The 16377-nt window shown below is 38.1% G+C and overlaps 2 protein-coding genes across 3 annotated transcripts; both read right to left on the bottom strand.

Moving 5' to 3' along the window:
• Positions 1-39: 39 nt before the first annotated feature.
• On the bottom strand, positions 40-5251 carry LOC103926961 (ABC transporter E family member 2). Of its 2 annotated transcripts, none has more exons than XM_048575033.1 (13): positions 5040-5251; positions 4430-4551; positions 3737-3822; positions 3545-3642; positions 3346-3463; positions 3147-3236; positions 2473-2777; positions 2159-2354; positions 1895-2080; positions 1530-1799; positions 702-947; positions 459-591; positions 40-384 (listed from the first exon to the last, which is right to left on the bottom strand). In XM_048575033.1, the coding sequence occupies exons 2-12, from the start codon at positions 4530-4532 to the stop codon at positions 472-474; spliced, it is 1818 nt and encodes a 605-aa protein (XP_048430990.1). In that variant the 5' UTR covers positions 4533-4551; positions 5040-5251; the 3' UTR covers positions 40-384; positions 459-471. The 2 variants fall into 2 exon arrangements, with proteins under 2 accessions (XP_048430990.1, XP_048431052.1); XM_048575095.1 differs by having other exon boundaries at positions 40-333.
• A 1468-nt stretch (positions 5252-6719) lies between these two features.
• On the bottom strand, positions 6720-10289 carry LOC125472874 (F-box protein SKIP31). The gene is made up of 8 exons (XM_048574896.1): positions 9897-10289; positions 9314-9636; positions 8950-9025; positions 8500-8610; positions 7886-8060; positions 7670-7788; positions 7236-7296; positions 6720-7152 (listed from the first exon to the last, which is right to left on the bottom strand). Exons 1-8 carry the CDS (start codon positions 9975-9977, stop codon positions 7082-7084), a joined length of 1017 nt encoding a protein of 338 aa, XP_048430853.1. The 5' UTR covers positions 9978-10289; the 3' UTR covers positions 6720-7081.
• Between the last annotated feature and the right edge of the window lie 6088 nt (positions 10290-16377).

Raw genomic sequence — 16377 nt, 5'->3', positions numbered from 1 at the left:
TACAGAACAAATTTCTAATGTAAAAAACAAAATTTACCATGAGAGATGAAATCACCGTTACATAAACCCAGAAAGCACAACAGTTAAACATCGTTTCCTCAAACATAGAGTTAACTGCAATCGTTGATACTATGAGAGACCATTAATTGTACATCTAGATTGCCTCGCCCAATGAGAGACTAATTTACCAAAACTGCATAAGTGCAAGCACACTATCTATAGGGCAAGGGCATGATTTACTCAAGTAGCTAACAACATGGGAGGGCCTGGAAAACACATTCTCTCTGGTAAACAAAGGACCTCCGATCATTTGTCAGAATGTCATGACTTCAGCTGTGATTCCATTATTAAGGTCATATTAACGCCCTCCAAATTTGGCCAAAACTGTAATTGGAACACCTTGTAATATCAAAATGACAACAAAAACACAAAATAAACGGAATAAGAATGAAACATACCATCAAGACTTTATCAATCATCCAGGTAATAGTAGGACCCAGCAGCTTTTTGTTCCCTATCCTTCGTTGACTCCAATTTGTTGATTCTTGGGCGATAGTTAGTTGGGTCACGTCTAAATGTGATATCAAGATGCTGCATGATTTAAACAAACAAACAAACAAACAAAATAAATGGAAGTTACTTGTGCACAGCGAGGGAGAGAGAGCGAGAGCAATTCCAATGAGATTAATTGCAACATTTACCGATAAGAATAGATTCATCCCAGTCAACAATGACTGGGGACAATTTGCAGTACAATCAATTGACGGCTTCCCCTCATAGACTATAACTCTATCCGCCAAGTAGGTAGCCATAATAAAATCATGTTCAACCACGAAAGCAGTTTTCTTAGCATGAAGGATGAACCTCTTTATGACTTTAGAAGCAACAATACGCTGCTCAGAATCAAGATATGCACTTGGTTCATCTATCAGATAAATGTCTGCTGGCTGCATTGAGTAAATAGAAGCGGACATTAGAATGTATTCATCAAAACTGATCCGCATGCACTTCAACTAGTTAGAACAACGCAACTGTAAGGCAGAACCTTACCAGAATCAAACAATAAAAAAAACACAAAAGTGAATCTAATCACTATATTTACATTGTTTACTTTACAGGCAGAGCACAGCAAGATTGCCACGAGAAAGCAACTTTACATATTGGTAGATATATGAATTGCATACTGAGAACTGACACATTCTTATTCCTCAATTATTTGGATTCACACCTAGCATGTTTCCTATCTCACAAGAAAAACTTATAACTCCTAGGGATCACAATATAGTTTCTCCCCCCCCAATGCCACAAAGGCATGGAACCGGACTGCTGACAGCAGGTCTTGTAACCATACATCCGCAATATGACCAAGGAGCGGGTGGGATTGTCTGTGTTTCAAAAAGCAACACCTTGGATCCATTTCCAACTTCCACCCACTCAGAACCAGCCAAATAGAAAGACTACAACAAAGTGTTCAAATGAATTCATCCCGAGATTCAAAGTGTCCTACACAAAGTAACAAATAAATTTACCTTCCCGAGGCATAGGCATAATGCAACCCTCTGCAACTCTCCGCCAGAGAGATTCACGACTTCTTGATCCATTAATTGTTCAATTAGAAGAGGCTTCATCACATCCGACATGAATTGTGGATGAGTATATGAATCACGAATTTTTGAATGTAACAAGTGTCTGACAGTGGATTGAAACTTTGGACTGATTTTCTGGGGCTTGTAAGAAACATTGAATTCAGGTATCTCCACATCTGAATTTTCTACAATATCAGGTTTCAATAGACCCGCCTGAAAATCGGATGAATATATGTTAACTCAACATCTGAAACAGAAAAGCTATTGTTAATGAAGAAAAAGAAAATGGTAAAAGAAACTAAAAATACCAGCATACGGATAAATGTAGTCTTCCCCGTTCCGTTCTCACCCAGCATCACAATAATTTGAGAATCCGTAAATTCACCCTCAACCACACGAAGCCTGAAATTTCCCTGAGTTTTACTCATTGATGGGTATCTATATCGTGCATATGTCTCAATTTCCTCAGCACTTTCCTGTGGTGTCTCAGCAACCTAATACAGGCAACAAAGTAAATCAAAAAGTACTGATAAGTCAGAAGACCAATTCATGGACAAAATTTATAATCTTGCCTTAAATGTCAGAGATTCATCTCGGAACCTAAGATTTTCCGTAGGAACAAATCCGGCCAAGAAGATGTTGATTCCTTCTCTAACTGAGAATGGAAGAGTCACAACTCCATATGCACCTGGTTTCCCATATAAACAGCAAATGAAGTCTGACAAGTAATCCAAGACACTAAGATCATGCTCCACAACAATTACATAGCTGAAAACACAAGGGAATATACCCATCAGCTAAACATGAAAGAAGACAATCAAGAAAAAGAATCCAACAAATACATGCAGTGAAAATTTGAGAGAAGAGAAATATACGAAAAAAAGACCTATTAGGCCTAAGTAAAGATCGGATAACTTGGGCAGCTTTAAGCCTCTGTTTCACATCAAGATAACTTGAAGGTTCGTCAAACATATATATCTCTGCATTCTGTATGGCGACAACAGCAATGGCAAATCTTTGAAGCTCCCCACCTGATAAATCCCCTACACTACGTTCTATAACCTGGTTCAGCTCAAGGTCAGCACACAGTTCTTCCTTCATATCCCTCTCATCTTTCTGGTTGAGCACCTCCCCAACATTTCCTTGAACTGCTTTTGGAATGTGATCAACATACTGGGGCTTTATAATGGCCTGTTAATGAAAAGAAAATTACAATTATGCAATCAGCACGAAGCAAAAAATTTATTACATAAAACAAAGCTTGGATAACAAGCACTAGGTCCGAAAACTAACCCAACTGAAAAAAAAAACCTTGGAAATACACTTATAAAGGTTTTTTTTTTTTTTGTTTGAAACTAGTGTCTCCGGATCTTTGACCCGACTAATCACCAGGCCCCCTGCCTGACCCCACAACATTTCGGAAGCAAGAAACTCTAGCAATTGCTAGGTGGGTACTTTGAGAGGTGTCGAACCCCAGACCTCTTGGTAGCAAACCAAGGGCCTGACCATTAGACTAAAGACTCTTAGGTCACTTATAAAGGTTATGAGCATAAAAGGTACCTTCAAATTGTCTTCCAGAATACGGGTAAAATAATTCTGCAGCTCAGATCCCCGGAAGTAGGTCAAGATTTCCTGCCAATCTGGAGGATTCTGAAAAAACAAAACAACTTGAAGATAAGTTAATCAAAGAATACAGCAAAAAGAGTTTGAATAATATTTTATACTTATCACAGAAAGGGAATTTTGTAAGGAGTATTACCTTGAAACGGCCTAAATTTGGTTTCAACTTTCCAGCCAAAACTTTGAGGGCAGTCGACTTCCCAATGCCATTAGTTCCAACCAAACCTAGAACTTGACCTGGCCTTGGGACTGGTAACCTGAAATTTTGAATTTCTGTTAGCCACATAAATGCTAGCATGATCAATGATCACTTCCCAATAATGTGGTAAGGAGCTAACCTGTGTAGTTTGAAAGTGTTAGGACCATAACGATGGGTCGTATCTTTGTCTAAATCCTTCGGTAAGTTGATGATTTGAATTGCTTCAAATGGGCATTTCTGCATCATGAGATGGAACAGAGTCCAAAGAATGTCTTTAGAACCAACTAATGCAGGGAACAAAAAAAGAACAGTAACCACAATGTTTACAGACCTTAACACAGATACCACACCCAATGCACAATTCTTCCGAGATAAAAGCAATCTTGGCTGCAGGGGTAACCTCAATACATAGTTTTCCTGTAGATTGATTAGTTAGGTGAAGGCGGTGTATATTTGTAGCACCCTAGGACAACAGTATATTAAAAAAATCGAGTTCAAGCCAAGAAAATCAGCTTTGTACAGAGAAGTAAACCTAGCCTAATGCATTACAGGAATTCTGCCAATACTGAAATATTAAATAATTATTTGGAGCCTCCACACTATATACGGGAGCTCATGCCTTTATTTTTAGCAGCCATTAGTAGAATCTTCCCTTGCTTTTATATACCATGTAATTAGAGCTTGGTAAAGTTTATGGGTAAATCTACTTGCAAGAGGCAATCCATTTCCTTAATTTCCTTTTAATTATCAAATAATTGAACACAAACAATAAGTTTCATGAGAAATAACAGTTCACGCGCTAAACTTTCAGCTACTGAATCTAAGTAATCAAGAATTGTGCATCACAATACCCTCACGAAACATATAGCAAGCTCATCATTCAAGAAACAAGAAAATATTTGCACGTTTTGTGAAAACAAAAGAAACCATTATCTTGAGTGATTCGATCAATCCTGATATGCTATTTCCTTCACTAATAGAAACAACGAAAATATTAAAATTAAGAAGGGATACTATAATATACCAGTCTTGACAACAGGACAGCTCTTCTTGCATTCCTGGCGGCACTTCTTTGGCTTGCATCTGTCGGAGCTCACGATTGCAATACGGGTCAACCGGTCTGCCATCTCCTCTCCTAATCTTATTCTATCCACAATAAATCAACAAAATCATATTATGCCACACACAAACAGAGAGAGAGAGAGAGAGAGAGAGAGAGAGAGAGAGAGAGGATAGAGACATATGGCCACCTTCTTTGTCTATATTTGGTAAAACATGCTCTGCGCATGATCAAACAAAGGCTGGATTGGATTGCATAAAAAAAATATTTACAGAAGAAAGAGATTTGAAAGGCAAGTACTTGGGTATGAAATTGAAATATATCTGTAAACATTTGATGTAGGTGGAGGACTTGGTCGATTTCATTAAAAGGCTTCAAGAGAAGAGTCATTAGCTAAAACTGTATCCAAATCGCCCAACACACCAGCTAATTACTTTGTCAAATTTCAATTAGTACTAACAATCAGAGAAAAATAATATGCTTACTGATTTTCAAATAATAATCAAACAATTCTCGCTTAATCTATGTTATCCGGCACCCAGATATACAGGAAGAAAATACACTAAATACTTACGAAGAAAACGAAGCAGATGACGGCGGTGGCGACGGAAGGCAGACTGACTGCTAAGTATAGGGAGGGGCGGGGAGGTGGTGTTGCGTGTGGCGTGTGGCGTGTGGCGTCCCAGGGGAGAGGAGAGCTGTCTCTTTGTCCTCTCTGTGTGATAAATGTTAGGGTTTTCAAAAACCGAAAGAGACTGACGGGGTTGTCTGGGCAGAAGCTGCGCGTTACGGTATTATTGGTTAATTTATAAATACTAGATTAAAATAAGATTTTTGGACATATTTTGAGTATCATTTGTCTCTAAATGAATAAGCTTTTGAATTTCTTATCATTTAGTTGAAGATGTGGCTATTTGAAAAAATATTGAAAATTTTAAATTTAGATTATTGCATGAGGTAAGGGAGTGGTGTTTATGAAAAGGATCTGAGCCTGCAAAAAAAAAAGATTTGAGAAATGATGTAGAAATAGTTAATTATAGGGAAAAAAAATTAGAAGTTTTAAATTTCGGCCTACAAAAAAATAAAAAAAGAACCCCTTGAACAGGCTATTTGGCTGGCTAAGAATGGCCAGTGCTATGGCTAAGGGCTGAAACTTGGCCTAGTAGGCTCCCCATTTTTTCGGCCCAACCCTCCATTAGAGTTGGATTTTGAAGCATTTCGGGCTAGATTTTGGCCTATAACACTATAACCATCTCCATTCAAAATGACCTTATAAATTGCTTCCTTAAACATATGTGAGACCCAACATTTGATAATATTATGTCAGTATTCAATAAATTTAATTGTATATTTTCATTATGCTCACATGGGAAGTGAAACGAATTTTGAGTTTTAAAAGTGACAAATTTTAAGTTACAGAGAATAAATTAAAATTAAATCAAGTTACAAATACTTAGTGAAAAAGAAACCTAAAAGTAAAACGTTGGTGATTATTATATGGATATAGACGCTTCATATATGTTTTTTTTTTATTAGCAAATTTATTTTTATTTTTTAAAACAAAACCCTTTTGCAAGGAAAGGATGATAAAGATGTTATTACAACAATTTACCAACTAGTACAGTGGTTTGGTATAAGTTTGAAATTCGACATATGAAAATGAAGTACATTTCAATCGAGTGCTCAACAAATTCAATCCTTTATACAAACAGATTTAATTCAATTTCGATCATCTTTGCATAATTTGGGTAACTTGGATTGCATTTAAAAAAAAAAATCGACATGATTGAATCCAATGACTGATTTGCTTGTGACAATTCAATCTAGTTGATTTTATCCATTTTTTCTTACAAGTTGGCGATTAATTGGGAACTAAACATGGGCGGCTGACTACCATGTAAAGTAGATGGCGTTTGGATTGAGAAGGGTGAACTCGAAAAACTCTTGACTATTTTCATGGAACTGGAATTGCCGACGGGGAAATGTCCAGTACATTATAGAACCAAATTAATCATTCATTTTTAAGGCTTTAAAATTTGATGATAATTGCTTCATGATTAAATATATAAGTAACAATGCCCATGATTTAGTAAAAATGATAATTGCATACAGAGGAAAGAGGAAATATCTGCCTATCAGATAAGACAGAAGTCTAAAGGAATTGGATTCCCTCCCTCCCATTATCATTTCATCATAATGATTCTTGCTCTGGTGGTGTATGTCCGTGTGTACGGAATGGAATCACACCCCAAAAGAAAAGAAAAGCAAAGCAAATTTAACTGCAATTCCAAATAGACAGCAACATCAACCACACCGTATCTCTATCTCTATCTGTATATAATAATAATAAAATAATAATACAACAACAGTATACCTAATGTAAATTAAGCTCTCCTTTTTTTCATTTTTTTTTTTTGGATACAAGAGAATTAAGACAACCCACCATGGATTACGAGGTGCGGCTGGCTTCCCACTCAGCCAAGTGACTCCGGTCTTGGGGTGGGTGGGGCCAAATGCAAGGGTCCTGCTCTTTTTTCCGTGTGCGCCAGCCGCATGAGTGACGTGTGCCTGACCCGTGAATTTCACTCCCACCTAGATGGACCTGTGGTATTCTGTTCAGACAAACCTCAAAGCATCCTCTAGCTCCTTCTCATCAACACAATTATATCCCATCATATAAGCTCTTGCTGCATCAAAAATGGAAAATTAAGCTTGCACATAATTAACATTACACTTCTCTAAAACCAAAACAAAAAGGCAACTTAATTACCAAAGCGCCCAGATCCCATGAATGGTTCTGCCTCGTCTGTCACAGCTCCTTGCTGCTGCTCCTGAATTAAAGGAAATGACCAAGCATTAGCAACTATACAAACCAACTGAGACAAATTGTTCTCTAGAAGGCTAACAACTAACCAAATCACCTAGTGCATTTAAAAATTTTACAAGAAATGAGAAAACGGAATTGAGACACTTAGTTGATGTTTGAGGGGTTAAGTAGCACATTTTCAGAATACAGTGGCAAAGTGAGACTAAAAGTGAGTTTCAAGGGGCATATCAACTTATCAATAATTAAGCCCGACACAAATAAATTTCGACTATTTATATCAACCAGAAGATATTTCATGGGGAAGAATGAGAGGCAACTTGATGACATTTTGTTGTATAATGACAACAAATTGCAAGGCAGGGGAGATGTTCACTCACAGCATCTGACTCCGTTTCTTCTGGTGATAGGAGCCTATCGAAACAGTGCCCAGATATTGTGCAGACCCAAAGCTCATTGGTCGGATCCATAACAACTTCTCTGCAATTATCATCACATACTGCAGAAGGAAACATGAAAAATAATTGGATGAGACTTAAGTCCTGCACAAATTCACACACGAACACACAAAGTACACGAAATTCATTGATACCTACCATGAACCTGGCCAGTGTTCTCACAGACAAATACATCTCCAATTTGGTAGTAAGTGCACTTTTCACCTGAACAAGCATGATCAGCTTCCGCCTTATCAGTTAGGCCTCTACTACTTTTCCATATAGACACTTGATCAGCTACTGTTGTGTCAAGAATTATCCCGTCATCATTCACCTTCACAAGCAAATATGAAAGTTAAACCGATGAAGGTATAAATGTGTGTGTGTACATACATACATACATACATACATACATACATAAGTAGAGGGAGAGGGAGAGAGAGAGTCCCACATGTTACAACTAAATGTAAAGGTTAATAGAAGGTTGAGTTTGACATACTCAGCACTAGAAAACTATTGAGAAAATAATACAAAAGATCTTGTAGTTATCCCAAGAGAAAAGCAAAACGCAGAATTTTTTAAGACCCAATGTCTCATATAGTAAGTCTCCCATGAAGGATCTCAAGTTAACACAAGAGAAAACAATTATGCATAAGGTTTCAAGAAGCATAGCGGTCAAGGCACCACACAGGTCAAGGCATAAGAGCAGGCTCTTATTATAATCTCACACAAAATGACACCACACAGGTTAAGGCAAAGGTAGCACCAGTTACCTGTGAAGGAAGAGGTGCTTGGCTTCTTTTGGCAGCTTGCATTTGAATAAAATATTCCTTGAACTCAAGTGTGCAATTCCTAACAAGTTCCACCGTATCCTCCTCATCACGCTGAGAAAGAGAAAGAATTTGTTTAGGCTAATATCACTTAATCTAGGTTGCTGCTGCAAAGCAGCTTCAGGTTTCATGTAAGCGCATACAATATGAAAAATTCAGTTTTTCAAGTCCAAATTACAAATTAAGTACTTTTTGTGAATGCCCATGATGACTGCAGCAGCAACTACTACAAATTAAAATAGAAAATAAAAAGCCACTATCACTAAGGTCTGGTGGTATTCCTCTAGACGTGTAAGTGGGAGGTATCATGTTCCACTCACAGGGATGGCTAGTTTGAGACCTAATTATTATGGCTGACTAAAATAATAGTAAATAAAAAATAGATAGAAGTACCTGAATATAAAGTTTTTTCCATGGACATTCACGCAGCTTTCTACTAGGGGGTAAATGACCCCATCGCATACAATACCTGCACATAGCCGCACAAACACATTACTCGCAAGAGGATGAAGTAAATTCAGTGCATTTATCATCGTTAAAGAATCAACAAATCCATACTAGGGAGGGAATTTGTTAAATAGGAGTTACATAAAGCTCTCAAAATTGCGAACAGGTGTTGCCAATAGATCAGACATTTATTGCATTCCGGTAAATTAATTGATTTGGGAAGATAACATAGGAAAATAAAAAAGCTTTGGCGTCAGAAAGACTGAAAATTGCACAACTAGTCATACAAAGACTTGTAAGAGTTACTTACAGGCGGCGCCATAAGGATTCATCGGAAGCGACATGACTTAGAAATCTACAGACGAGAGAGCAAGCAAATAGATCTTCAGAAGAGAGGAACTTGAGGATGTGAGGGAAGAGTTCAGGAGGGATTTTGCTGAAAATGCCAGTTTCAATCCTCACGGGCGAGTTCCCGCTATTGCTACTGCAGCCGATGGCGCTTTTTGACTGAACAAACCCGGAAGAAGATGCGCTTTTCTGAAATTGAGGGTCTTTCTCAGCCGTATCGTCCACTAGTCGCATTTTCTTTGCTTTGGGCACCTCTGTTACCTCATCATCCTCCTCCTCCTCCTCCTACCATGCAATCAAAAGCCCAACAACAATATCAGTCACTTATTCGTTCATGCCAGTGTACTTACTATATGATATGATTATAGAACAAATTACCCCCCTTCCCAAAAAAAAAAACCTAATTCCCGCAAAATTGAAAGTAAGCCTCATCACGCAGAGATCAAATTTTGAAATGAATGAAAGCTTTGTCATATTAATAAAACTGTTTAAAGACAGAAATGGATCAAACCGAATCGGAGGAAAGACAGAAGAATAAGACAAACCTTGTCTTCTGAAACCTCGGAGAGCACCTCCGATTCAAGGAAATGAGCCAAACTCTCGTCCTCATCCTCTGATATAGTCATGTTGCCGGCGGAAGGAGACCAGGGTAGGGGGCAATTTCAACGGACAATTTCTGGCGGAAGCAGAAAAATCGGCTTTGAAAGATTGAAAGCTTGCAGATTATCAAACGTTTTTTGGTTGCTGGTTGTGGCTGAGATAAGGTGTGCGGTTCGGGATGATCCTCGATGCTATACTATTGCTAATTTGCTAGTGTCCCATGGAGGAGAAGGTTAGAGGTGGGATGCGAGGGAAGAAGGAAGCACGGAGCAGAAGGGATAGGTTTTTTTCTCTTTCACCTTTGCCTTTTTTTTTTTTTTTTTTCTTCTCCAGAACTTTAACGAAACGTTAATTCTATTTTATTTTAAAAAGTTAATTTTAATATTATTTATTTTATATATATCGTAAAACTTAAAGTTTTCAAATCATTTTTATTAATTTTTTTTTCCCTATATTACCTCGTTGTTGCAACTCTTTCGTTAGTTGAAAACCAAATGCTAAGGCCATCACGTAATTTTCGGTAGACTCTTAGTCGTTTTTTAATTTAATATTATTTTTTGTGTTAGTATTATAAAATATTGTACAAAAACATAAATAACATTGAGATTTTTCTTAAAAGCAAAAATAAATATGAAAGAGAAAGCATATTCGTTTGAGGATGTGTTTTGCTTCGATTTCGACTCTTAAGGAAAAAAAAACAAAAAAGATGGAGATAGCATTCCATCTTTAAACTTTGGTACAATTCCAGCTTGCCACTTAGTATTAGCGGTATTTCTCTTCATTTATAAGTGAAAGATTTTAAATTCGATTTTCGTTAAAAGCGAATTTGAATCATATTATTGTTAGCATATTGTGAGGCTAAACTAACCCCTTCCCTTTTAGGTCATCTCCAACCGAAGAGACTAAATATAGTCAGATTCAGAATTATAGCCCTGCTAGGTCACATTCATATGTCATAAGAGGATAAACATAGGGAATGTTATTGGCACTCCAAAAATCTCATTTTACACTCCTCACAAATCATAAGTGTATTTTTCTTTCCTAATATAGGAAGTTTGGAGTGTATAATGAGTTTTTTAGGATGCTAATAACAATTCCCTAAACATAACTTTTTAGTAATTTATTATTTTAAAATTCATTACTAACTTAATTCACCAACTCAGTAAATTTATCAACTATTCAGCTATCATCATCAAATGGGTTCAACGAAATCAAGTCATTCTCACAAAAGCCCATCCAAAAATAAAAACAAGTGATTATAGGGGTGGACAAATGGGTATAGGAACCATGGGTCAGGACGGGTAATGGCGGTTTGGGGCGGGTACGGGCCGGTTCCTACTTTTAAAAAAGAGAAACGGGGCGGGCATTTGTGATTTTCGGTTTAGGCCTGTTCCTGGAGTATAGGAACCGCGGGTACCCGGACCGGCCTGTTTGTAATTAAAATAGACGGACCAGATTGATGAATAAGCTACCATATCTAATCTGAATCGTTAGTTTTAATTTTACCCTAAGTTCTCTATCTATCTCTCTCTCTCATCTCGACTCTCACTCTCATTCTCACTCTTAGTCTCTCAGTCCCTCCTCGACAATTCCCTTGACTCTAATCGTCTTCCTTTTCACCAACCGTCAATTCTCCTCGGCGAACACAACGGCACCACCCATCCTCCTCCTCGACAACATCCCAAAGAACCCAGGGGCCAGGCCATCACCCTTGCCATCGATTCTCTCCTCTTCGATAGCAACCCCATCACCTTTATCGAGGACACTAGTACAGGCCATCATCCTTTTAAAATTTAGGTAATTTTGAATTAGGGTTTTGTTATTAATTTGAAATTTTGAATTTTGGGTGTAGGGATTTTAGGGTTTTTAAATTGGAATTTGGGATTTTAGGGTTTTCAAACTAGGTTACTAGAGTTACTTTTGTAGTAGATTGATGACTGAATTGATAATTTTATAGTTTGGTTTATAACTTTATATTAATTGTTTTACAATTAACATTTGTTCTTTGTTGTAGAATATAAAAGAAAAGGAGCAAATACTATATCTACAAGTTCAACTATCTCACCAAATATTCCTGAAATTGAAGCTCCTCAAACAACTCGAACGAATAAAAGAAAAGGAATTGTGGTAATATTTAAAACTCAAATGAATAAACTTTAAATTTCAATGAGGATAATATGATGTTGGACGTTAAAAATGTCATGTTTATATTCTATTTTTGCTTAAAGATTCAATGAGGATTATTGTTGGAACTTGGGTGTTGGATGTTAATTTGAAATTTATTGCGGATGTCATGTTTATGTCGTTTTGGATTATTTGATTCTTGGAATTTGGATGTCTTGGACTTTCGGATATTTTGTATGTTGATTTGATTTTTAGATGTTGGACGATGTAATATTGTTATTTTGGAAGTATTGTTAATTTATGAACTTGGATGTTGGACTTTGTATTTAGATTGGATGTGAATAACGGTGAATTTGTGCAAAATCTGCATAAATGCAGTATGTGACTCTGTGCAGTTGCAATCTATGCAAATCTGTGCAGTTTGCAATCTGTGCAAAATTCAAATATGTGCAGTGCAGTTTACAATTTGTACAAATTTGATTATTATTATTTTTTTCAAACAAAAAAAATAAAAAAAGACCGATAGACCCTGCCCGAACCTGCTCGTTTCAATCGGGGCGAGTAATATCCGGTTCATATATTAGAAAATGCAATCCCGACTCAGCCCATTTCCTTTGAACCGAGGTCCGATCCAATCCCATCAAAATTGGGCCCAGCCCGACCTAACCCGTGCCCAGCCCTATGTGATTCACTTCCATAACTTACCCAAGTGGCAAGTACCACCCCATTTCGATGCTAACTCGAAAGGTCGTCGTCATGAAGTTGTGGGTCTTTCCCAATCAAATCCTCATCAGCATCATCCCCCTACCCAGTACCCACACCATCTCCAATCAAAACATTTAGAACTTTTGATTAACTAATTGAGAGAGATGAGTTAGATTGTGCCATGGAGGATGGTGGTGGAGATTTGTGAGCTCGAACACGATAGGAAAAGTGGATGGGCGACTATGGGTTTGTGATTGATGTGGAAAGGAATAAGGGGAGAGAGGGAGGGGGGGAGAGAGGGAGGGGGGGAGAGAGAGATACCTGACTAGTTGTATAGAAAGATGAAGGTGATGAAGTTGGAAATGGCAAAAAAGAAAGGAAGAAGCGACGATGAGAGGTAGAGGATTGTAGTAGAGAAGAAGACCCATTTCTTTCTCTCTCAGGTTGAAGAGCAAATGGACTGGGCATCAGGCCAAGATTGGCTAGCCTAGTAGCCCTTTGGTCATATTTTGGCCGGATGGGTCCCACTAATTTTTAGCCTAGACTTCTGCTGGAGACGAGTTTTGTCCAAATCAAGCCATATTTTGGCCCTTTAACCCTCTTCATTGAAGATGACAAACCTAAAGCCATGTTTAGCCCTATAGCTCTGCAAGAAATTGATTTTAATTAATAGTGTCATACCATATTTTATACTCTCCAACCGAGAGGGCCAAAGGGCCATAGGCCAAATATTGCCTGTTTGACAAAAAACCTATCTCCAACCAAAAGGGACTATTTTTTAGCTCCCTCAATAATTTATTATTTTAATTGAATTAAACTACCATATTAAAATAAGATTTTCAAACATATTTTTAATGCCACTTATCGCTAAATGATAAGTCTCCGGATTTTTTATCTTTATACAATAAAAATGATGTGAAAAATTGGTGAAGAATTGAAATAAAATGAGGTAAGATAATATGGAATGGTGAAAAGGAGATGAGAAATGGTGTAGAAATAGCTTATGTATTTATAGGAACAAAAAATTAGAATTTGTATTTAAAAAAAATTTCATCTAAAAAAAAAAAAACAATTCAAAATCCAAACAGTAACCTAACGTCAACTAGCATGGGTTTGGGCTGATGCAAACGAGTTAGCTGGCTGACTCCTTTTGGCCAGCTCATTAACCTAGTGGATGAATTATAGCCCGCAAGAACCCACAAGCTCTTTGGCCTAACCTTCGGTTGGATACGGTTTTCGTATCAAAACGGACTATATTTTGACCTATAACCCTTTGACCAAGTCGATTAGAGATGGCCTTAGTGTAGATAATATTGTTTATTCAAAAAAAAAAAAAAAAAAAAAACAAACAAACAATGTGAAACAATGTAACTTTTTATTTGAATGAAAAATGTCAAAACCGCAACCTAGATTTTGGTGGATGGAGTTGCCCGATAATATGACTTACTGTTTATGCTATGGCTCTGTTGCTGGACAGTCAGCGGGAATTCCGGGCTGTCCTTGACAAGTGATCAATCCAAAGAGCTCCGATCGATGGAAGAAAGCGAGCACTCAACCTCACCTAGATCTTCCTTTGTTGCACCTAATATAGAAAGAAAGAAGACTGGTAATAGGTCTCTTTTCTTTTGGAAAAATCGATCTAAGTGTAGCCTGTTTTTGATTCATCCAATTGTGGAGAGTGAGTCTAGTTTCATACTTCCAATTCCTCTAAAGGAGTTGACCCGCATCAGTAAGAGGGATGATATATTGACAGACTTATCCCTGGACCATTTGCTGCCTACTTTACTGGCCTGGCCCTACCCCCTACTTGAATGAAAGCATTACGCCAAGTCCTTTTTCTTATTCCTTACTCTATTGGCTGGCTCACGGGACTACTTGATCAGTGGAACCACTCTATTTGATTACTAGTTATTCATTAAGCCCGTCTTTTATGCATACTAGAATTGTTTAGCCCAGGAGGGATTTCTCGACTCAAATGGGGCTCTTCTTCTTCAAAAGAGATCTCTGACAACTCGAGTCATCCACCACTATTACATAATAGGCCTCCTTCTGATCCAAGGCGCCCTTCTGTTCCAGCTGGATTATTCTCCTTTCTTTCAGGTCACTTTTGATGCAGGAATTAAGGTTGGGAAACCCCCTTAGAGCGTGAGTAGAGTCTTCAATCACAAATGAAATTGGATCAAGAGCCGTACTGGTTGAATAACATTTTTAGGTGCCATAGTTTATTGCAACTGAACCCTTGACCCGGTTGCTAATGAAAAAAAATAAAGATATTAAAGGTTTGCTTAGCTAGCTGCTTTGACTGGTGGGACAGAAAGAAGAATCTATCTTCAAGGAACTTCTTTTTGGCTGAACTAACCTCTTCCTTTTGCAGCCAGACAACTGGCAGATAAGCCGAGCATCTGAAGAACATAAGATCCGACGCCAGGCATAAAAGTCATATTGTCCACTAGGGCAATTGGCACAACCAGGTATCTCAAACATTGATAAGGGAGGAATCCGGCTTTCATTAGGATAACATTCTTTTCATCCGAATGACAAGGCTTGCTAACTAGGAGGATCGATTATGCTATAAGTAGAGAGACCTTCAAGCACCTTCGGAAGATTAAGGCACACCTCCTAACTCACTAATTCTCACAACAGTTAGTCGACCAGGAAGACCTAACTAAGACTCGAACCATTGGGAAACCCATCGGACTCGGCAAGGTGAAGCTTTCTGAGTTCTATTTCCAGTCTGGAATAAGAACAGACTGAACACAAAGCAGCCAATCGAAATCAACCTTCGAAGAGACACGAATCACATACCTTTCTGACAAACCGGATTAATTAAGAAGGGCTAGATCGACATCTCAGCTAAGGCAGGGCATTCATGGATGGTCCGACAAAGCAGCTTTTCCGTGGGGGGTCAATCGATCCTACTAACTCCTAAACGGCTCCCTAATTCCTCACCTAAAACATCCCGTAGGCGACAAAGAAAAGAAGTGATTAAAATCTCCTCGTATAGACAAGTAAGGTAAGGGTATCTGTTGTTTTCGGTCAAAGCGAGAGTGCCGATCAGAAGTAGCAAAAAAGGACTCTGTTTTTGATGAATTTCTGAGAAAAGTCGTTGAAAAAGTGGGTGAAATTAGTCAGCTGGGTGAGCTCGGAGCTTAGGCAGTGGAAAAGTGCTTCCTGGCTAGCGACTCGACTGTAACTCCTCTCCATGGCAGGGAGAGAAGCTTCAATTTCCACTCGTGAGACTGAGCGAGACAAGGAAGCGCAATACGACTCTTCATGATGAAGCGCCTTAACGCATCCTGGCACTTGTTTCTCAACACCGTATTTCTCGACAACTTGTATTTGTAAATAAAAAAGACTACTCATTCTGTCTAGTAATTCCTTATGGCATTAGGGACCTTCTTTCAGGTCAATTTCATGTTTTTTGGCACTCGGGAAATTGATTTCTGGCATTCGTCAAGTCATTTTCATCGTGGTACTACTAGTCACTCTTTTCGGCACATCATAGGCCTCACCATCAGATGCCGAATTCGCTGAATAGGAATCCCTTGATCCGATGATCCGAGAAGGAAGGCCTTTCCATGGGTGGTGGGGGAATGA

Source organism: the organism of the source record quoted next, unplaced genomic scaffold, assembly GCF_019419815.1.
Source record: "Pyrus x bretschneideri cultivar Hongxiangsu unplaced genomic scaffold, Pyrus_bretschneideri_v1 Contig1, whole genome shotgun sequence".
In the NCBI taxonomy this organism is placed as follows: domain Eukaryota; kingdom Viridiplantae; phylum Streptophyta; class Magnoliopsida; order Rosales; family Rosaceae; genus Pyrus; species Pyrus x bretschneideri.
The sequence above is the reverse complement of the archived record's forward strand: the minus strand, read 5'-3'. Positions and strand labels throughout refer to the sequence as shown.